Raw genomic sequence first — 23,817 nt, 5'->3', positions numbered from 1 at the left:
AGACAATCATCCTCACAGGTTGGTCGAAACTTCAAACTTTCTGCACGCTACTATAGACCTTATCTCATACTGGAACACATCGGGGAAGTGGCTTACAAACTAGACCTACCTGCAAGGTGCCGCATACACCCTGTCTTCCACGTTTCTCAGTTGAAGCAGAAGTTGGGAGCATCTCACACTTCAATTCCAACTCTACCAACTGTTGATGACAAAGGAGAAATTGTTCTTGTGCATGTGACCATTCTAGACTCTCGATAGATCACAAGGCATGGGCATGAAGTACCTCAGCTATTGATCCAATGGTCTCATACCTCACCAGATAATGCAACCTGGGAGGATAAGGCTCATGTCCGCGCTCATTTTCCAAAATTTCATCCTTGAGGGCAAGGATGGTCTGAAGATGGGGGTTATTGTCATGCACCTGACTAGCCCTTATCCATCAGAGGGTGCCTTAGCTAGAATAGATAATTAGGGCTTAAGCTTGCATTTAATTTACGTAGAGTTTAAATTATTGTTAAGAGACTTTTAGCATGAAATGGTGTAGATCAACCCACGTGTAGGGCTGTGAAACTGTGAATGCTTTAGGGTTTGAGTCTGTCCTATAAAGACTCGTGATACCATGTTGTCCTTCTTCAGCAATGAATTAATAGAAAAGAGTATTGAGTCCAGTGTGGCTGGAGTGAAGTTATTAGGATCTAAGCTCAAGTCCTTCTCAATCTCTATACTTGTACCTGAGTCTGTTACAAGCAACAACTCATATTTCGATTAATCAATAAACAATATTAAGAATTAATTTGATAAAATCATAACGGTCTTTTGCTCAATTTTATTCGATTCAAAATAGCCTAAAACTCCATGTGGTTTCAACATAAAAACCCTAGCTACAAAGATTTAGCTAGACATGGTTTTCTCAAAAGCCATAAACATATGAAGGAGAGTCACTAGCATATCAAAATGGAAATGAAAACATAAAAATCGCAAACCCTAGTCTTCCACCTCCGTAGTGATGCCTCTCTTTTCTTTTCTCTGGTTTCGGCTACTCGCAAAAGAGATCCCAAACCGGCCTCTCCCTATTGAGTTTCTCTTCGTCTATACAAAGTTGCTGCCAAGAAATCCAAGACCTAGCGAATTGCTTCCGAAGGCCCAGTCCAAAATCCATATGCTAATTTCCAAATTCCAATCATTACCAAAGTCTGGCCACTGCATCTTTCCGTCCGTCCAACTCCTTACTCCATCATCTTTACAACTCAATACCAAGTCTCAGCTTCTCCTTTTTAGGCTGAAACTCCATCAGCACCAGTCTCTGACTCTGCCAAACTGAACCCTCAAATATGAACTCAGGTACCATCTCGATAATTCATTACTTCCAGCAACTGGACAGAATTCATCTCCACCAGCCGCAACCCATTACAGTCGTCAATCGAGTTTTACCAACTCTGGATGACATACAAACTCTTCATCTTCTTTGATGCATTAAGAATTGACCCCAGTTCAGACTACATACAGCACCACCAGTGCCACTCTTGTTCTCTCACCTTCTCGACTACAGCTTAAGCTTCTTAGTTCCGGCAGTACAGCTCCACCAAATGCAGGCATCTGGAAACAACCCATTCATAGAGAATTGTTAGAGAGAAGGAAACATAAACTATTTTTAGTATTGTTTTCCTATTGTACTTTGTCTTTCATGTTTTATATTTGTTAGAGCGTAGCTCGGTCGACCTCGCATGCATTGCTATATCAAGCATGTTTGTCAATGTTAGTGATCAAAACTATGAGTCTTGATTTCTAGTCTATAATAGCTAAGTCTCGGACTAGGATAGAAAAGTGTAGTTGAGCTCAAGGACTTCATGGCGATTCATCATACAACAGCGAAGATCTACTCAAGGAACCGTGGAACTTCATCAACAAAAAGGTATATGGAGACTTGATCTTATCTATCACTCAAAAGTCTATCTATTCTATCTCCTACTTCTTATGAGACAAAAATTTGTATGCTATATAGACTGGATCATACACATTTCATATTTCGAGATGAGTATTCACTACTTATCTTTTTCTCGAAATCGTGTGTTGGTAAATCGTTTCGCTTTGATCAAGTTTATCTTCACCTAGTGTCGAAAGTCATGAAAAGTTTCAATTACTTTGAGAATTTCTCTGACGTGAAACAGTCGGTGAATAACGACTATATAACGTCCTCTGAGAATGTCTCAATGATTGGAATGAGAGTTTAGATTACATAACCATGTATTCCTTAATTCGAAGTTTTTGAACTTTGTTGATTGAGAGAAACCGGAGGAATTGGCTTTGCCAAGTCCGCGAACTCAGTTTGCGAACTCAGTCCGCGAACTAACGAAAGTTCTCTTACCGATAATTTCTGATGGGATTTTCCAAAAACTCGTTTGCGTGTTTAGTCCGCGAACCTAGTCCGCGAACTGGCGGAAGTCTCTTTGCCGAGATTTTCTGCTGAGTTTGGAAAACTCTGTCAGTTGCCTTAAGTCCGCGAACTTGTTTGTGAGCTTAAGTGGTTATGATGTAAAGATGTGCTCTGAACATGAAACTTAAATTACTAAGGAATGCTTTATGCAAACCGTGGCTATAAATTTCATGAGACGATTCAATCGAATCAAATCATGTTTGTTTCAATTGTGTCTTGTGTAGTTACATAAGATCCCATAGCAATTGAACAACTCTCTAACTAGTTCATTTGAGTCAATCGAACTAGTTATGGTGAAGAAGAACTAGGTTAATATGAAATGCTCATATGGTTAACCTTTTGGGTTACTATGTTAAACCAACATACACGTACACGTTTGGGCATGGTTTTCACAAACCCAGTAAACGTATACCCAAGTGTATGTGACAAGCTAAGTTTTCGATCTAACGGTCGAGAAATATTATCTTGAATCTAAATCAGGTTTGCATCTAACGGTGAATATGGATTGCTTTGTAACTAAGGAAAAACCCTAATTTGAAGGCTATATAAAGGAGACATCTAGCATTGTGCAAAACTAATCCCCACACTTCTGTGTGATACTAGTGCGCTCGCTAGAGTCGATTCTCCTTTAACCTTTGGTTTTCTTCTCTAAAACTAGGTTAACGACTTAAAGACTTCATTGGGATTGTGAAGCCAGACCGATACTACTTTTATCATAATTGTGTGATCTGATCTTGCATCTTATATCGTACGAGTACAATCTATTGATTGGCTTGAGATCGTGAGAGTTCTCCTATAGGCAAGATAAAGAAGTCACAAACATCTTCGTCTCACTGTCTGTGATTCCTCGACAAACCACATGTGTAGTCAGGAAGGATTGTAGGGAGGTGATTGATTAATCTAGGCTGTTCTTCGGGAATATAAGACCGGATTATCAATTGGTTCCTGTTCACCTTGATTTTATATCTTAAGACGGAACAAAACCTAGGATTTATCTGTGGGAGACAAATTTATCCTTTGATAGACTTTTCTGTGTGAGACAGATTTGTTTATTATCAAGTCTGCGATTTTGGGTTGCAGCAACTCTTAGTTGTGGGTGAGATCAGCTAAGGGAATCAAGTGCGTAGTATCCTGCTGGGATCAGAGGCGTAGGAGTACAATTGTACCTTGGATTGGTGGGAGACTGATTGGGGCTCAACTATAGTCCAGTACAAAGTTAGCTTGTCGTAGGCTAGTGTCTATAGCGGCTTAATACAGTGTGTATTCAATCTGGACTAGGTCCCGGGGTTTTTCTGCATTTGCGGTTTCCTCGTTAACAAAACTTCTGGTGTCTGTGTTATTTCTTTTCTGCATTATATTTTTTATATAATTGAAATAATACAGGTTGTGCGTTAAAGATCATCAATTGGAAATCCACCCTTTAGTTGTTGATTGATATTGATTGATCCTTGGACATTGGTCTTTGGTACCGTCCAAGTTATCTCTCTTTGATAAAGACTCGCATATTTCCATTTGCTTGAGTAAAGATCAAATCGAGAGATTGAGATATAAACTCTTTGATATATGTATTTATTGATTGAGTCTAACTGTCTAGTTGATTCTCATAAAAAGTATATTGGATTTTGTCCATATAGATTGCTAAGCAAAATATTGGGTGGTGTTGTTAGACCCCCGCTTTTTCAATTGGTATCAGAGCAGGCAAACACACTAAGACCTCATCAGTCTGTGTTTGTAGCGATCTGGCTCTATGGACAAGAGTACTATCTCTGATAAACGCATCACCAGTAATAAAGATTCTCTCTCGTCTAAATCTATTAAAGAGAAAACTTCAATCTCAAATATAGAGAAACCTTGTGGTTCGACGAGACAGACAAACAATGGCATGAGTGTTCATGATTACCCTTCGAAAGAGACCTTCTCTTCTAATGAATGGGATACAACTGAAGAGAGTAAATTGATTCTATATCTTGTTAGAATTCAAGATGTTAGAATGAATCAGTTAAAACACCATGTCAATGCTCTTCTTGGTATTGTAAGAGATTGCAAAGTCCATGGCAACGCTGAAGATCAGTCTTCATGCTTGACTTTTGAGGCCATCCTCGAAAAGGATGCCTTGGATATTGAATGTCGCTTGAGTAAACTCTCCATTCAAGGATGTTCAAAGCAATCTAATGTACCAAGAACATCTGATGCTTTACATTCAGAAGTAAATACAGATGTTCCTAATGTTTCTTCCAATCATGAACTTGGGACATTTTGTAAAAGAGACAACTCTTCTGACGGTAATGTTAATACTACATCCTCCAATCATTCCTATGATCAAAAGGTATGTCTTGTCTGTGAGACCAAGTGTTCTGTTAGACAGAAGAGAAACTCCAAGTTGAATAAAGACTCCTTAGTTCAACTTCAACACACCCTAGATTTGATTCTCAAAGGTGTGTCTGACATCCGTATGATTGAACCAATTGGTTTTCGTACCTATCCTGTGTATGCAACTAGGAAAGTCAGTACAGTGAGTTCCTCCAATGTTCAAGGGCAGAATGGACGTCTTAATAAACATCGTCCTAAGGAAGTTCAACGCTTTGTCTCTAAATGCAACATTGTTCCTGTTAAGAAGATCATTCCAGAAGAAAGGAAAATTGATACGATAAGAGAGGATATTAAAGAGATAATTGTAAGATAAAAATAGCTTGTCAACAGATTATCTTCTTCCTCATGTCAAGGCACTTCTGGTAAGAACCCTAACTATGTCTCTTACTTTGACAATAGTAAATTTATCTTAATACCCTCACCCATATAATATTTTTCTTTATTTCAAAATGGAACAAATTTCTTCCTCTACCACTTCACTACCACCACCATCACCACCACTAACATTCAACTACCATTCCACCACCACCGTTCAACAACCACCACCTACCAACCGCCACCACCACTAATATTCTACCACCACTCCTTCACCACCACCATTACACCACCACCACTAGTCGGTCGCCACCACCATCACTAGTCTGTCGCCGCCGCCACCACTGCCACCGCCGCCGCCGCCACCACCGCCACCACTGGTTCAAATATTTTTGTATCAACAACAGTAGTTGATCCAAATAAAAATAGAACCAACAGTAGAAGATGATCAAATTTAGGGGATCAACAATGGTAGTTGATCCCCTAAATTGGATCAACAATGAAAGTTGATCCATGTAAATGGAGTGAACTTGGCGTGAGTCGAACATGCATCATCTAACACGGAGTCAGTCATGCTACCATTGCACCACAAGTTCAACATTGGAAGAAATTTACATGAATTAAACTACAAGCATGATTATACTTATCCAATGACATATTGCCAACAATAGGAGTTGAAAGGATCAACAACAGTAGTTGATCCCATAAAAAATTGGGTCAACAACAATAGTTGATCCCATAAAAAATTGGGTCAACAACAGGAGTTGATCCCATAAATGGATCAACAACCGTAGTTGATCCCATAAAAAATTGGATCAACAATAGCAGTTGATCCCAAAAATTGGATCAACAACAACAATTGATCCCATAAAAACATATAAACAACAACAATTGATCATCACCTGTAGTTTCATGAACAACAACAACTTCAAGACCAAGCTCTCCATCTGAATCTAAACACAAATCTGACTCCAACCCCTCTGTAATCTTCTCAGCTCCTCTTATATTCCATTTCCTTCCATCAGTTGTACCCATCTAAACGCATAGCTAGCTGACTGAACACCAATACAACACCCTTGTTCTGCACCACCATATTGCAGCTGTTATATCACTGCCTGCTTCAACCCAGATAACCACCATAGTTCATCCAGCAACAGGCTTCGATCTCTGTAACAACAGCTCATACCAACACTGCCACCAGCCAGCATCAACTCAACACCAACATTCATCTGCTTTTCAACAAACCCTAATTCAACTTTACTCCATCTGAATCTTCGATTCTTCTTCAATTGATTCAACGGCAACAGAACCCTCAAACCCATTTTAACACCATCGTTTTCTTGTTACAATCAACAATGGAATTATCTCTTCATCCTTTACGAGTTCAGCGAATCAACCTCAGATCCATTCCAACCCCATCGTTTTCTTCGAATCAGCACCATTTTCTTACACTCTCAGGTTCAATTCCTGTTGCAAATCGAAACCCTCTTGGCAGAAACAACAGAGATATTCGTTTCGATCTCTGTCTTGATTTACTTCATCAGTAGCCGTTTCATCTCTTTTCATCTCACAATTTCTGTTCTTCACTCTCTCAATTAGTTTCTCGATATGGTATTAACAGCAGCAGCTGCTGCCTCCATTTCACATGTAGATCTCTCTCAATCTACAATTTCTTCGATTTCACTCTGAAATGGTGGTGGTGGTGGTGATGGTTGTGGAAGCGATGGAGATGGAGACGGAGGGGTGACGATGGAGATGGTGGTGATGGGTTCAACTGACTTTCGTCCGAGTGATGAATCTTTTGAAAGTGAAGAAGAAGTAGAACGTTACAAAAGAAATTATAAAACTGACCTTTTTAACCAGAATTTCAATTATGCCATCAGGGACATTTGTAAAGAGGCCTAGGGATATTTGTGAAGGCCCGTTAAAAGGAGGGACAATAATTCAATTTCCACTTTACATCGAACCCTTCACCAGCGGCAGCTGATACCTATCGAACTCATCTGTTGATGTTGCTGCAGTGGATGCAAAACATCTCAGTCACGTCCAAGCTCTCCAAAACCCGAGCTTCACTGCCAACACACTCTCATTTCTCTGCTACCTGCTTTATCCCATCGAATTCACAGCTCACCCCACAACAAACCAGCACCGCCAGTTAACTCGACCAGCGAAACCCAACTTAGACATTGGAGATCATACACATTGTTTCTGTTGTAGAACATCACCAAGACTGATACTCGCTTCTACATATCGACATCATCAAGAGTTTCTCATACAGATTCACCTCTACTCCACTACCGAACACCATGTTTGGGTGAAAACCCATCACTGCCAGCAGAATTCAAAGCTTGTTACCGTTTTCTTTCATGTCTTCAACCATCATTAATCAACACTCATTTTAAGAATAAAAACTACAGTAAATCATAAAGAGACACAAACACCACCGCCGGTACTAACTGCAGTCAGTAAGGACAATCGGTGACATCAGCTTGCTTGAAGAACTGAAAATGTGTCAAGAAATTCATTCCAGATCCATCCTCTTCGATAAGAACTCAAGATGCACATTAGCCGACGGCTCATCTTCCTGGGGTACCAGATTACGACACGGTTATGATGTTCAAAAAGCACCATTTAGCTTCGGATTCTTCTGGTGATCGGGTTCGTGTGTACTTTCTGCAAAAGCACTAAAATAGTGTTATTCGAAAAATAACGAGTCTTAACTAATGTAAATATGGGTTAAATTGTGTCGCACTTACGTGGTTATCACCCTGCGCCTAAAACCAGTCTGGTTTATAAGTTTTAATTTTATAGATAGGTAATTTAGGATCGTGAACTTCATGATAATCACACAATAAATATGCAAGAATAGTATATGAGAAATACCTTATAGCGCAATCCTTAGTCTGTGATCGATCAATCTGGAACAGCGGTATTACCTTGTAGATGTCATGGTTTCTCTCTCTTGACCTTAACCGTAATGAGTTTTCAATTTCTTGGATACAATAGGGATGGTTACTGTTTCCCTTTCACAGGTAGAGAGAGCACCAAGTTCCTAGGGGTTTTAGTATTAGCCTTAGATCTCGACCGTCCATCAAAGAAGAGATATATTAGGAATTTGACTCCTTATATAAACCATGTTATAGATATTTAGAAATATCCTAATAATGACCAAGATTCTCACATGGGCCCAATAAAGATAATTAATCTCATAAGAAATTATCTTACATTCTCCCACTGGTCCATGTGATTATCTACTAATGGTTAATTACAGGATTCATAAGGCGCGCGTAATTGCTAAACATAATACATTAGTGGTTAACGTAATACCTTGATTAAATAAGCTACTCATGCGAGTCATAGCACGTTGTCTTGTTATCAACATGCTCCCTTCCCAACATAATCAACTTACTCAACTAGGCCTTTAAGAGGAGTATCATAATGGTCCAGTTATGTCTTCAAACGAAAGACAATTTCTGTTAACATTCATCCATTCACATAAGTGTATACTAAATATGGATACAGAAAAAAATTTCAGAAGTATATTATTAAGATCTCAATCAGTTTTCAAAAATAAGCACATAAATTAGCTGAATTCAATAATCAATTACTCCCACAGACCTAAGATTTTAATCTTTTCTTAAGAGGTCTTAAAAGGTATTTGTTCATTAAGTGCATCTGCGGATGCAATTGTGCTTAAGCGATAAATGAACAACTATTGTTTCTGAATTACTTAATCCATGCATATATACTCAAGGTTCATGTGTTTTGTTCCTTTTGTATCATATCGTGCTTTAATGCTGCGAAGCTAAGACGATATTTTTCAGCAATATAGAGACAAACCATAATTCACTGAGTATCGCAGACATATATAAATATTCAAACCTAATTGTGGGACTAGTATTAATAGATTCTTCCTTTATAGAATCATACATCCACCAAAATTGAAGTGTGAAAAACCCAATCAACTCTAATTGGGTTGGCTAACTGATTGTAAGACATAAAACAAGATTAGTACCTCAAAATTCTTGATAGTTTTCCTGTTATTTGTTCTTCTATTCAAGCATTTAGCTAGCATATCAACAACTTGTTATATGTTATATATCATAATTAAGACATAAAGAAGATTAAATTTATATCTTATATCTTATATGAAACAAAATTTGCTGAACATGTTATTATCTCAAAATTCTTCGAATATACGATATACGCTTTACATGAGGGCTTTAGTAATCCATATGATATGTGACCATCACATGGTAAGCTTCATTGAAATCCTTTATTACTCGTAGATAGTAAGTCTTAACATAAAATACCAAGAGTATGAACTTCTCCCACTGATCTTGAGGTATATGCATCGATCTATAATAAATTCATACAAAACCAGATAACGTTAATGGTTTTGTTGAATTTTAGATACGCAGTATTCGAGAAGTTTGCATAATTTCATACTTTGATTCTTAAGTTTTGCAGACCACGTGTTCTTATCTTTATAAGGCAAGGCCATTTCACGTTTAGTTAATGTAACTCTTTGGTCATATTGAGCTACTAATAATACTATGATAATTCTGAATAAGTCTTTATTTGACACGAGAGAAAAAATTATTTATAATCAATGCATCGTTCCAGAGTAAAATCTTTAGCAATAAGTCTTGCTTTATACCGTTTAACATTGATGTTACAGTCGTGTTAGGTCAGAAAGACCCACTTTCATACAATTGATTTGTGTCTTTCGAGCAATTAAACAATATCCGAGACTTGACCTTCAACCAATGATTTTTGCTCACATAGCATCAATCCATTAATCAAAATTGTTAAACATAATATTTGTGAACTGAAAACCGAGTCTTTGCCATTCCATATCAAAATGTAATAAATTCTTATAAGAAAATCACTGAAACAACATGAATAACTTTCTTTCAATCTCTATTGAGACCTTCTTAATGCTGGTTCATGTTGTTATCAAAAAATTTCTTTATATTAATTATATTATGGAGTATTAGATCAGTAATTTGTGGTCTTTCATTATCTAACATTCCGACAATGAGAAGATTCACAATATCTATATAAATCTTAAACAAAGGGATCATTATCATGACCTTTTGAACATATATATCCATGTACTCCCACTGATTATGCCATCACTAATGAATTTATATTTTCGGTTTCAATAAGATCTCATACTATGGTTAGAACATTAAAAAAAATACCATTTGGATTATTTAGGAAAACCAATGAACCAGTAATAGTTTTCAAATCCAATTTTCATTCTTGGGAATGTAAGCCCTTACCTCCAACTAAACAACCATAACTTAAAGGTGATTTAAACTAGCTTTCCAGCCTTTCTAGTCCAAAGTGTGTATTTGAAACTCTTTTACTCGAAAATCTATTTAAATTACGCAGTTGTAGAAAGAACATACATTTAGAGATGTGGGTCCATTATTCATAACTCGTCATGCTTCTAACATTTGCATAAAAGTATGATTTGCCTTTTGCTATACACCATTATGCCAAGGATAAGTTGGTCTTGTGTATTGAGCAACAGTTCCAAACTTTTGAAGATACTACGTAAAAGATTTAGGACATTATCATGTTTTATCATATCTTTCACAATATTTACCACCTTTGTCAGACTTTATGATTATTCACTTTCTCTATAATTGCCTCTCAATTTCAATAATGAATGTTCGAGAAAACATCCACAGATTGAGATTCGTAATGCAATTGATAGATATACACAGTAACGCGAAAAATCATCAGGTGATAAACAATTTTATCTTCCCAAAAATTTGACCATCAAAAGTCTACAAAATAATCATAATCAACAATTAATAAGAACAAAAGCTGAAATTAATAGTAGAGATAAATGACAATTAAGCTTATAATAGTTTCATACCTTCAATAAGATTCTCCTGTGAGTAAAACCTTATCAAGGAACAATGTGACACATGAAAGAAAAAAAATCAGTAGATATTTTACCTTCTCATACACACAATATTATGTTTGTTTAATATCACAACTAGAGTCACCTGTAGGAGAATCTTGTCCTATCATGTATTAACAAACTCAAATAATTCTAATGTTCAACCCAATACACCGGAATAATAGTCACATGTGGGTAGCTATTATTTTACATGTATATGAAACATTTAGATCCTTAATGCTTGTTTAAACATGTGAACCAAAACTACTTGTGAGCAGCATTGTTCTAATTGTTAAATCAAACTAAAAGGACCCAGAAAATACAATAGTTACAAGATAAGAGTTTAGCATCACTGTGGTGATAACTAAACAATCCAGCAAATATGTACAATTGAAAATATCATACTAGCTTTTCTTGTGACATTGCATGGTCCTTATCAATGATATGGACATACTTGATCTGATCATAAAATTAGTCGATTATGAACAATTATGAGTATCCCTAAAACGTTAATCACAAAAATTTATTCAAAAGAATGTCATTTAGGAAGTATGAAAAACATCGAACCTTTAATTAAAAAATATCCTAACATGCGAACATTTCTTAACCCAAAATTGAGCATTAAGCAAGTCTATAAGTATGTCTCAATAATGAATTTCATTGAAGAAAGATTCTTTGATGCATCACTAGTTTAATTTGATGCAAGTTTGAAAAATCGTGATGAATAACGGATATAACGTGGATTAAAATGAAGGGTGTTAGAGTAGGCAATGAACATCATATATTTTCACAAATATGAGAAAAAATATCCAAAAAACAAAACCTTAATTTCCTTGGAGGATGCAATAAATTTTGGATATTAAACACATAATAACTGTAATGGGTTATTCAACTCGATAATGATTTAATTTAAATAAATTTTATTTTATGCATTTTACACAAAATAATAAAAAATTATGTAGCATTTACTTAATCATGATCTTAATTTTTATGTATGAATGCAGTCAAAACTGGAACTCAAGTTTGAAAATGAAGACAAATGTCATTAGACACTCATTAAAGCATAAAATGACTCAGGTCCATAATGTATGATCAAAGATCATATCCTTCAGTGTTCTCTTAAACATGTGAACTCGAATCACCTGTGGGCAATTGTTGTTCTAATATATTTAAGCAAAACAATGTGGTAAGCATTTAACAAAGTTGTAATCATGACGAAAAATGTTTGAATACCACTGTGGTGATAGTCAAAAAAATAATATAATGACGTTACCGCAATAGGCCGATAGTTGCAAAAACTCAACTTTACGGTTTGCTAATTTATGCTTACAACAACATTATGATTATTGCTCAGATGAAACACTCTAGTATCACTGTGGTGATCTCTAAAAAGTTCCAACATAATAATCTTAAGCACAATAACCCCATACAAATAAAATATCAACTTACAAGAAAAAAAGATATACCAGTAATGCACACACACGAAAACCATATCATAATGCACATAAAAATTTAGTAGTGTCACAAAATGGTTTTCCCTTATAAAATTATTCGATAGAAAATCGGCTTAAATTGTGCATTAATGTTTTCAGTAAAGCGGAAACATGTCAATTTTCGTTAAGTAAAACAGGCTTCATAATTTCTTGATACTACCATAAAAATTGATTAACCTTTTAATCATTCCGTTTATAATTTTGGTTATAATGAACAAAATAAAATTGGAATATGTTCGAATTATAAAAGTCTATGTCGGATACCGGCCGATCAAACATAACGGTCAAACATAATAGCCCGAGTCAACACTTATCGGTCACCAACCCAAAACAAAGTCAATGGTAAATATTTATGTCAACTCTGTCGGATGTTTATAACTAGGGTGTTTAAAAGAAAATTAAAGAAACACACTATAGGGCTATATATTATATTGCTAAAGCCAAATTCATTTACAGCAAGGCTCAATTACTTAATTGATTTACATACCCGTTATATACTATTATTAACATAATTAGTTAAAAATCCCATAATTAAACTCAATACCCATTAGGCAAAAAAAAAAAAAAAACGATAATTGATTATTTTTTTTAATACGCGAAAGCCAGACCTAGGTCCTTACCCGAACCCAGCCAGTTGGACTGGCCGCACTGCCAGACCCGACACCGCTCAACCCATTATATAACAAATCTACCACATATCTTTACGGCGGCGGTGATTGAACTCCTGATTTCCTCTTTATTGGAGTCGATGGGATACCACTGAGCTATGTTCTTTGACCCAAACGATAACTGATTTACAGGCCCAAAATAAACTTTAGGTCATTAATCTTGAAATATATTTTCCCCCGAAATTAAGAGGAAGAAAATAAAATAAAATAAATGGAAATTTTAGTGGTTACATCCGTGGGACCTTCTTAAGTATAGTTTTTTCAACTTGCTTAATTTTGATGACATGTTATCGTGATAAATAAGGGATAGTGATCAAAGCAAACAATTCACATCTTCTTAAGTATAGTATTTTCAAGTTGCTTAATTTTGATGACATGTTATCGTGATAAATAAGGGATAATGATCAAAGCAAACAATTCACATTAACACAATAACAATCTCTGCACCTACTTAATATGCAGACATGGTCCATTACATTAATAGAAATATTTGGCCCATTATATTTAGACTTCAATAACAGGCCCAAAATTAATATCCATTACGTTTTGTAACTTGTTTGTCAAAATAACTGAAAAAACTTTTCGGGCAGACCAAATCTTAAAAGGGTACATTAATTATATATCCCTAATTTTCATACCCTACAAATATGCCCTTACTACATAATAAATATACCCCTCACCTTATCCACTTAAAGATAGATTACATTAATACCCTCTATTATATAATTTTTTTCTTATTTTATTATACAAACATGTTTCTTCATTTAAGAAAAAGAAAAATTCTCTCATTCCACCACCTGTATACCACCTCCAACTCCACCACCGCCACCAGTCCACCACCAACCCACCACCACCGCCACCAGTCCACCACCAATCCACCGCCACCAGTCCTCCACCGCCAATCCACCACCATCGACACCACCAATCCACCACAACCACCGCCGACACCACCACCGCTGACACCGCCACCAGTCCACCACCAATCCACCGCCACCAGTTCACCACCAATCCACCACAACCACCGCCGCCACCACCGCCACCATCCCACCACCAGTCCACCACAATCACCTCTACCATTTTAACACAGCCACATTCAACTCCACCGCCACCACGAGCAGCACCAACACCGTCATCGCCGCCGGCGGCGGTGTCAACAACCAAAGTTGATCGAAAAATAAGAAGTCAGAAAAATAATATGGTGTCAACAATTAAAGTTGATCCCCAAAATTAAAAATTCACAAAATGTTTTGATTACGTATGGTGTCAATAACCTAAGTTGATCCCAAAAAAATGGTATCAACAATCAATGTTGGGCCCATAAATCTAGTATCAACAACCCAAGTTGATACAAAAATTATAAATTTAAAGAATGTTCAAAGTTGATCCCTAGGTTGTTGACAACCAAAAATTATAAATTCAAAAATGGTATCAACAACCAAAGTTGACCCCATAAATCTAGTATCAACAACCAAAGTTGATCTGTAGATATGGCGTCAACAACCAAAGTTGATCCGTAGATATGATGTCAACAACCAATGTTGATCCCAAATTTGAAATATAATCTAATGAGTGAACCCGGCGTGAATCGAACACGCGTCTCCTGACGTTGAGTCAGCGTGCTACCATTGCACCACAAGTTCATCAAATATAGCTACTTCTAGAAAATGAAACCAGTGCAATAATTCTACAACTTTTATTACCTATGAAGAGTCAAGAAATTGCACCAAGCTCCATCAATGCATAATACCCACGATCCAGGAACCACCTATTAAGAAACACAAAACTTAGTAAATCTGCAAGATGATAAACAACGATTATGAACTAAACTACGACAATTATGATCTAAATTTCCATATTACACTAAAAATAAGTTACAATCTTCATGAGTGTGCCAAATCAAATCATCACGTTTTGGTTCCAAATTAAAACTATCCACATAAAGAAGTTCACATATTCGTTTTGGTTCAACTGCAACTTGTCAAATACAGAAAAATGATTGAGATCAATATATCAATACACCAAGTGAATTTTGCATACAAAGTTCATATCACCTGAACAAACAAAATTGTTAAAACGTGAATTAACTATTCTGTTAAGTGGGCCACACATGCACAATGCAGTTCATTATTGTTCAGTAAGCAGATGTCATAATCATTAAGTAGAGATACAAATAAACTGAACATAATCCAAAAATCCAACTAAAGCTACAACACTACTATGGTCTGCAAAATAACACCAATTAAGAGTTAACCTAGCATTAGTGTCCATCAATAAACTCCATAGACACAATTTAGTACAGATGATATTGGTAACGAACATATATAAAAAGCAACAAAACTATAAACAATTATGTATTTTACATAGGATAGCAGTAGGTTTATTGGTGGGGGAGTGGTTAGTAATGGATTACAGTTCAGTAGTAGTATTATGTAAATCAATTTGCATGTTATAATGAAAACATTACCACATCATTTTCCTGAGATGCAATAACAAGACATCCATCAATGCAATAACACTAGGAACATTCACATAGTTTTGAGCAAATTAATTTCTAAACAATGAACATTTGAATTTAAGAAATGAATTCTTTCATTTCAATCAAGTAAAAATTTGATTATCAACGTTTCAATTAGGAATTATAAAGAATTGAGAAAATGAACATATAGTTAACATTACAACAAAGCTATGAGTTATTATAATGAGAGAGAGCAAAGAGAGGTTTCAATTGAGCTTTTTGATATGCCATACCTAGGAAATCGCCTCCACCACCATTATTTTAAATTATTCTTTACCGGAAGATATCACCACCACCACCATCTCCAGAGCAGATTTACGGGTACTGTATATTAAGATGGACTTAGTTCAAATAAATATGCGGTTAGAATAATTAATCGAGTTCGAAATCAAGAATTAAATCAAATTCACCTAAAAACCCTAGAAAAATTTTGGTTGATTTCTTTTTTAAAAATTTTAACTCTGAAGAGAGATTGAGACGAGATACTTATAGATCTATGCTTTAATGATGAATAAAGTTAGGAAAATCGATATGAAATCGACGAAATTAGGTTTCCAAAACCTTACAAATGTTCTCTGGAATCGATTTTCAAACCGACAGATTGCTAATCACGTAGATCTGATAGTGGTGGCAGACATGACGGAGATGGTGGTACTGATTCTAGTAGAGACAATCGAGATGGATAGTGGTGGTGGGAGCGACGGAGATGATGGTGGTGGGAGTGATTAAAGTTTCCTGAGTACCAAGAAGAAAACAGAAGGAAAGTTAGATGGAAGGTCAAATGAGGAATCATACAAATAATACTCTTGATAAAAATTTTGATTCTGCCATTAGGGGTATATATAAATTTCTTCAAGGCTATTTTTGAAGGCCCATCAGAAGGGAGGCTATTTATTCAATTCCCACATCTTAAAAAACAGATCGTTTGACAAATAAGTGTTCGTTGATTTTTAATGTTCTTGCATATATTATACAGTAATGAGTTGTTAATTTCTTGGATAGAATAGTGATGGTTACTGTTTCCCTTTCATAGATAGAGAGAGGACCAAGTTCCTAGGGGTTTTTAGTATTAGCCTTAGATCTCGACCGTCCATCAAAGAAGAGATATATTAGGAATCTGACTCCTTATATAAACCATGTTATAGATATTTAGCAATATCCTAATAATAACCAAGATTCTCACATGAGCCCAATAAAGATAATTAATCTCATAAGAAATTATTTTACATGGTTTACGCACATGAATCCCAAGATAAAGTCTACTATCTCAATTTGATTCACATGCTGTGAAGTATTATATCACTCTAATCATTTGGATCGTATTCCAAAACGGTAAAGGACTAATCTATTTGAGTAATCGTTCTTTTAATCTCCAAGATCAATCAAGTTAATCAGAGATAAGTTAAGTACAAAGGTTCTTCTGTTTAATCAATATAAACTCCTTTGTTGGTCAGATCAACTAAGATAAAAACTATAGAAATAATCTATCTTAGTTTAGAAAACTATTAAAGTAGATCTCAAAGAAAAACACCTAGATCGATTACCAGTCTACAACAAGCTTTAAAAGTCTATTCGATATAAACAACTTGTCGGATCCAAGTTAATCAAGTTTGAAAGAAGTTATAATACCCGGAAAAAAAAAACAACCTTATATTTATAATATTCAATCTTCAATATTCAATATTCAAAGTACATGCACAGACAACTTGATTCCACCAATGATCCATCACGCGCCGAAGAGACTGTTAACAACGGATGATCAAAAGTCATATCTTCAGATCTAGATGCAACAAGCAAATTTGAAATCATCGGTCCTTGAACTAGTTCGAGTGACCTTATATCAAAACAAAAGGATCACAGAATAAACAAACTAGCTAGATATATGAAGGTTTAACTTTACCGTTAGTCAATAAATCAATAATCAAAAACTAAAATATTAATAGTGTAAGATCATTGCTCGGTCGAACTCTCGAGTTTTGCTATCTCAAGCTTGTTGTCGATGTTAGATTTACAAACTATATCTTGATTTCTAGTCTACTAAAGTCAAGTCTTAGACTAGGTTTGGAGATTAGTAGTTGAATATCAGACATGGCTAAATAACCCTCGAACATTAAAGATCAACGAATACATTTGGAAAATCTCATCAATAAGAGAAGATTGAACCATTCTATTTACTCACATGAATTACCATTCTATCTATATGAGACAATATCGTATGACTTCTAGTATGTTTAATATTTTAAAGAAGAATTATCGAGTCAAGCTTGTCTTATTACACATCTCGGAATATGATTCAAGCAACGGATGTTCATAGGTCCTTAACAATTTTAGTTCGAAGCAGTTTATTGTTCAAGAACTACGTTTGTGCCATACAGATCATTTGGAAATTTTTCAAGCAATGATATTTTATATCCATGACATTTGGGAATGTTTCAAAACATCAAAAGAGAGTTTCAAGAACTTATTGGAATCTGGACTCAGAGTAGGTACACGTACCTAGTACGTATACCATAAATATAAGAGGTTCCGAAAAAATATAGGTAGGTACACTTATGTAATACGCGTACCTTAAAAAATTTGGATTCGTGAAGGTATATTACACCTACCTAGTTGTGTACTGTAAAGGATTTGAGTTTGTGAACATCCAAGAGGTACACATACCTAGTACGCGAAGTGTTGGTCCCTGAATTCACAAACTGGTCATAGGTACGTGTACCGTTTCTTATACCTACCCAGTACGAATCATGCAGATACCAATAGATTATTTTCCCAAATATGTTTAGCATTTCTACGACTCTTATAAACACCTATAAGACATCATTGATCACTAAAACACTTTTTGAGTTGAGAATCATGATTCAAATCTTAAATGTTTAAATGAACACGATATTGCTTATAAGTTCGAAAGGCATATTTGCCAAGAACTAAAATTATGCACGGTTCTGGTGCCCAAACTATCGTTTATATCATTCTATGTGATTTCAAGATATATTTCTCACATGCTTACATGGACTCCTAACAAGAGTTTCATCTAAATAGAAAAAGTGTTTGCTTAAATCTCAATTTATCTTAGCTTGAATTCTAAGCAATTGGTGTTACTTTATAGTGGTAAGAAAAGTTAGTTATGACTTGTAAAGATTTTGGTTTCAGAATATAATTTCTAACAATTAAATAACAAATAAACAGAAGGTGATAACAAGATTAAGAATTATTGGGATTAAAGATTCCACCAATTTATATATATATATATATATATATATATATATATTTTTGATGGGAAAATGAATTATATTAACTAGCAAATATAGTACAAAAGGTTTACAATTTCGTTTCTATCAAATACATTAGAGATAATGCTAGATTGCTTAATTTTTTGTTGTAATTTCGTAGACATACGTTGAAGGCTCTTTATTCTTGCTTCCTTGGCAATTCGATCCGCTGCTGAATTGTATTTTCCATTTCTAAACTTTACCTGAGCTTGAGGAAGAGCTTTTAAAATTGTCTTGGCTTCTTGAACGGTGTTTTCGGCTGTCCATGAGAGATTTGTGTTGTCCTTGTTGATGCTGTCTTCCAAGACTTTACAATCAGTTACTATTGAAACGCTAGACAAGACGTTGTCTCTTAGCCAGATGACCGATTTTTGTAAAGATTTCGCTTCTGCATGAAGAGCCGAAGTAGGTCTCTGAACCTGCTGAAATGTGCATAAATGTCTGGTGATCTACTGACCAAACGATGTGAGCGTATCCCATTAAAAGGTCTTCATCCTTGAAAGAAGCATCAATAAATATTATCCAGTCTGTGTTTATATCTGACCATTTGGTATTGATCATCATTAACCGATTGTTATCCAGTTCCTTTGTTTAATTCTTTTGAGGGATGGATTGTAAGAATCTGTTGATCTGATCAATTAGTTGCATCGGATTTGTGGGGTTATCTTTTCAAATACCACCGAGCATCTGTATTTCCATATGAACCATAAAATGGTCGAGATTTTTCCTGCTAAATTATCCAAATCTGGGTTTAAAAGCCACCCTTTAACCCATGATGTAATGGGATACGTATTAGCTGAAGAAGTTAAATTTCCTAGCGAAAATCTGAACCAAATAGCTCTGGCGAAAGGGCAAGATCTGAATAGGTGATTCTCGGTTTCCTGAACTTGAGAATTGCATAGTTGGCAGTTTGGATCAATTTCCGGATTATGTGCCCCTAGTCTCGAAGATGTAGGCAAAGCTTTTCCGGCTAGCTTCCACACAAAAATTTTAATTCTTGGAATTGCTTGAACCATATACTTTTCCATGGGAAATATATTAACAATTTATCATCTTCTTGAGCTTGATTTTCTAAGAAATTATAAATGTTTCTTGCCGAGAAGAGTCCTGAATAATGGTGTAACCATTGGATTTTGTCTTCTTCTTCTTCTTTTCTCGGGGTCATGGCTTGAATTTTCTTTCTAACCTCCGGGCTAAAGTAACTGTCTAGTTTTCCTTGATACCATTTATTTTCTACAGTTATGAGCTCTTGAACTCTTTTTGGAGCTGTGTCCTGCGGGTCTTATGGTTGCGGTATTATTTCCAAATTTGGAATCCATCTTTCTTCCCAAATTTTAACCGAATTTCCATTTTTAACTTGCCAGACGAAGTTTCCTTTAATTAAATCTAGACCTTTTCGGATGCTTGTCCAAATCCAAGATAATTTAGAAACTTTAGAAGCCTCAAGAGGATGAGAATTTGGGAAGTATTTTGCTTTACTAATTTTTGCCCATAGTTGGTCTTTTTCTAATATTAATCTGCTGGCTAGTTAAATTGATGAGGAATTTTGCCCAGAGTATTTTGCTTTGAGAAGCGCTATATTAAATTGATGAGGGTTTTTAATACCTAAACCACCTTGAGCAATAGGCTTGCATATGTACTTCCAAGCTATGATGAATCCTCCTTGTATTTTTTGCCTTTCTTTATTCCACCAGAAATTTCTTTGGATACGATCTAATTGATTCAAGGTTTCTTTCGGTAGGGAAAGCACCTGCATTTGATACGTCGGGAAAGCTTGAAGGATAGATTTTATCAGAACTGTCCTTCCCGCTTGAGATATGAGTTTGGATTTCCAGCCTTGTAAAGTGGAATAATATTTTTGTAGAAGCGGCTCAAAGTTCGCTTTCCTATTTTTATCAAAAAATAGAGGAGTTCCGAGATATCTATCATTTTTAGTCATCGGGGGAACTTTAAGAATTCTGGCTATAATTTTTCCATGTTTAGGATGAATTGTTGGGCTGAAGTAGACACTGGACTTTTGTAGGTTTATCATTTGTCCCGTTATATCCCCGAATAGGGATAAAACATCTAGAAGATTTTTTGCTTCCCCCAGATCAGCTTTTGTGAAAAGGAAACAGTCGTCTGCGAAGAAGAGATGAGAAATATTTGGAGCATTTTTATTGATTCGGAGGCCGGAAATTTTCTTCTCCATTATCGCATTTTCTAGAAGCCTAGATAGAATTTCTATGCAGATCAGAAAAAGGTATGGAGAAAGGGGGTCCTGATAGGTGTTGTAAAACACCTAATTTTATATCTAGTATTTATGCTTTCTTTGCTATTATCTTTGTGAATTGCATCTCTTATGTTCTGTTTTGAGTTATTAGGTGCAATGGAGCCCTTTAGAGCAAAAGAATAAGAAAATGTCCATTTGAAGCGAAAATGGCATAAAAGATCAATTCCCAGGCGAGTTATAGTTGGAGCCAGCCAAAGTTGCATCAACGGAGATGAAGAATGAGCTGTCAGTTCCTCGGAACTGACAATTGAATAGAACCAATTAAAGACTGGGTGTCCTTGTCCTATTTGCTGGGTGCCTCTATCAATTGGGGTTACTACCTGGCTCTAAACCTCAGGTTTCTCAATCATTTTCTCAAATTCACAGAAGAGAGAAAAGAAGCTATGGCGGCTCCAGTAGAGAGACTCAGAAATTGATGAGAGAAATCAGTCGACCAGATTTCATCTGGTGAACGAGTAGAAGAGATCTGTTTCTGAAAATTGAGAAAATCAGAGATATTAGAAAGCAGGGTTTCATAGGACCTGAGTTTGGTAATCGAATGAAGAATCAATGAAGTTTTATAGAACATATAGATGGGTACTCAAAGGATTCAGAGATGAATGGTGGAGTTGAAGAGAGGATTTCGAGTTCAAGACAGAAGAAGAAATTAAAGATGGGATCTGTTGAACTGAAGGCTTAATGATGCTGCTGCTGTTGAATCAAAGATGAGTAGTCTCGAATTTGAGTTTTCATGGAAGTTATGGTGTTGATGTTCATGGGTTTGAGTGATTTTGAGTTCTGGTAGTGTGGCAGAGTTGAATTGTTGAATGGGGTTTTGATGGATTTCTGAATTTGAGATGAAGAACTGAATTGATTCTGCTGAGATGGAAGAAATGGGATCTGAATCTGGTTAGGGTTTCTTGAGAATTGAAGATACATGTTAAGGGTGCAATGAATTGTTTAAGCTCAGCTGCAGGTGGTGGTCACTGTGAAGCATGAGAAATACAGATGATGGATGAATGTGTGAAGAAGAAAGAGTGGAGCAGGTGCAGGTGATGTCGGAGGTGGTCTGAGCTACATTAAGTGGTGGATTTCAGAGTTGATGGATGTCACAGTTATGAACTGGTGTTTGCAGTGGTTTTTGGCAGCTGAGATTGCAGGTGGAGTAGTTACTGGTGGTAATGGAACTGCAGGTGATGATGCAATGGAAGAGGTGCTGTAGCTTATGGCTTGTGAAGCAGGGTACTGAGCTAATGGAACTGGTAGGCTTTGTTTGTTGGTGGTACTGTTATGCTGTTGCAGGTGAAGTTGATGCTGTTCAAGACAGAGTTGGTGGTAGATAGTGCAGGTGCAATGAATGTATGCGGTTGTAGCTGACATTATGGGAAATTGCAGGCGCAAGTGAAGCAGCTGCAGTTGCAGTCAAATTCATGGTGTTGCAGTTAAGAATTTAAACGGCAGTCTCAGGTGTTTGTGGTGTGTTGTGACTCATGAATTGTAGAATGACCAAATGGATCTGGTGGATGTTTACGAAGGGTTCTGAGAAGCAGCAATGAAGTGGAGCTGGTGTTTAGCAGTGGATTTAGTTATTTGCAATTACAAGTACTGTATGAATGCTCTGAGCTCGGCATTGCAGGTGGAGTTTGGCTGAATGCATTGGTGCTGAATTGAAGCAGCAGAATGAAGTGCAGCTGCAGTCGCAGAGGAGCGCAGTGGATTACTAATGAAGCTTTATGTGGATTGCTTGTCGGGTCGCTGTTACAGAAGCAATAGCTCATGAATTGATGAAGGAATGAGTGAATGTGACACTGTTGTGATGGTGTTTGAGTCCAGAGTGCAAATGGGCTTGCTGTGATTGTGTTGTTGCAGTAAGTTGCAGTTGCAGGGTTCAAGCTGTTGGTGGTTATGGCATGGATAGAGACCCATAGATGCTGTGATGATGCTGGTGAAGTGCAGGTGCAGTAGCCAGTGGTATCGCAGGTGATTTAGTAGTTGGAACTGATGCCGTGGATTCACAATGGAGCTATGACTGAGATGCAGTTGAAGGTGTTCGTGATAATGAGTTAAATGATAATTATGAAGAATTTGTGTATGTGCAGCTGAACTGTAAAGTGCGATGACTGAAACTTGATGGTACTGCTAATGGAGGGAGTTGTACTGAAGCTAAAGACGATTGTCGTGTTTAGCTAGTTATGGCATGAACTATGAGGTACTGGTGAAGAAATTGTTTTGCTGGATTGTTGCTGAAGTTCAAGAAGCTACAGCAATTGTGAGTTGCAGTTGAGCTGGTTATCTGGAATGGGACGAATCAAGAAGGATCATCATAGCGCACCACAAACTCAGGCTTGTGCAAGAGAAGCTGGCAGCAGGCCAAGATGGCGCAGCAGAAGATATGTCTTGTGCAATGGCCTGGCCTGACTAACTTGGCCAGGTCAGATAGCTGAATCGGTATTGACTCGCCTTGACTCTGTGAGCTTTACCGGTCTGACCCGTTTGAACAGTTTTGTCCGGTGGCTTTCTCAGTTACCTGAGATGACTTTCCCGGCCAAATTCAGGCCGGTGACTCCAGTTTTCTGGCGACT

General features: G+C 36.3%; 1 protein-coding gene across 1 annotated transcript; it reads right to left on the bottom strand.

Annotated features, from left to right (window-relative positions):
• Positions 1-525: 525 nt before the first annotated feature.
• On the bottom strand, positions 526-20,000 carry LOC113295175. Its single transcript, XM_026543530.1, has 4 exons — positions 19,662-20,000; positions 19,188-19,403; positions 1,536-1,596; positions 526-737 (listed from the first exon to the last, which is right to left on the bottom strand). The coding sequence occupies exons 1-4, from the start codon at positions 19,998-20,000 to the stop codon at positions 526-528; spliced, it is 828 nt and encodes a 275-aa protein (XP_026399315.1).
• Positions 20,001-23,817: the final 3,817 nt, after the last annotated feature.

This window comes from Papaver somniferum, chromosome 7 (assembly GCF_003573695.1).
Source record: "Papaver somniferum cultivar HN1 chromosome 7, ASM357369v1, whole genome shotgun sequence".
In the NCBI taxonomy this organism is placed as follows: domain Eukaryota; kingdom Viridiplantae; phylum Streptophyta; class Magnoliopsida; order Ranunculales; family Papaveraceae; genus Papaver; species Papaver somniferum.
Note: the sequence above shows the minus strand (reverse complement) of the source record. Positions and strands in the feature narration are given on the sequence as shown.

Bases quoted from the DNA above. Each gene is read 5' to 3' on its own strand.
- LOC113295175 (XM_026543530.1), bottom strand. From the start codon at position 20,000: ATGGTTCAAGCAATTCCAAGAATTAAAATTTTTGTGTGGAAGCTAGCC. The intron at 19,404-19,661 runs GTATTTGAAAAG...ACATTTCAGCAG, and splicing joins GGAAATACAGATGCTCGGTG to GTTCAGAGACCTACTTCGGC. The intron at 738-1,535 runs GTGAGAGAACAA...TGCTTGTAACAG, and splicing joins CTTAAGCTGTAGTCGAGAAG to ACTCAGGTACAAGTATAGAG.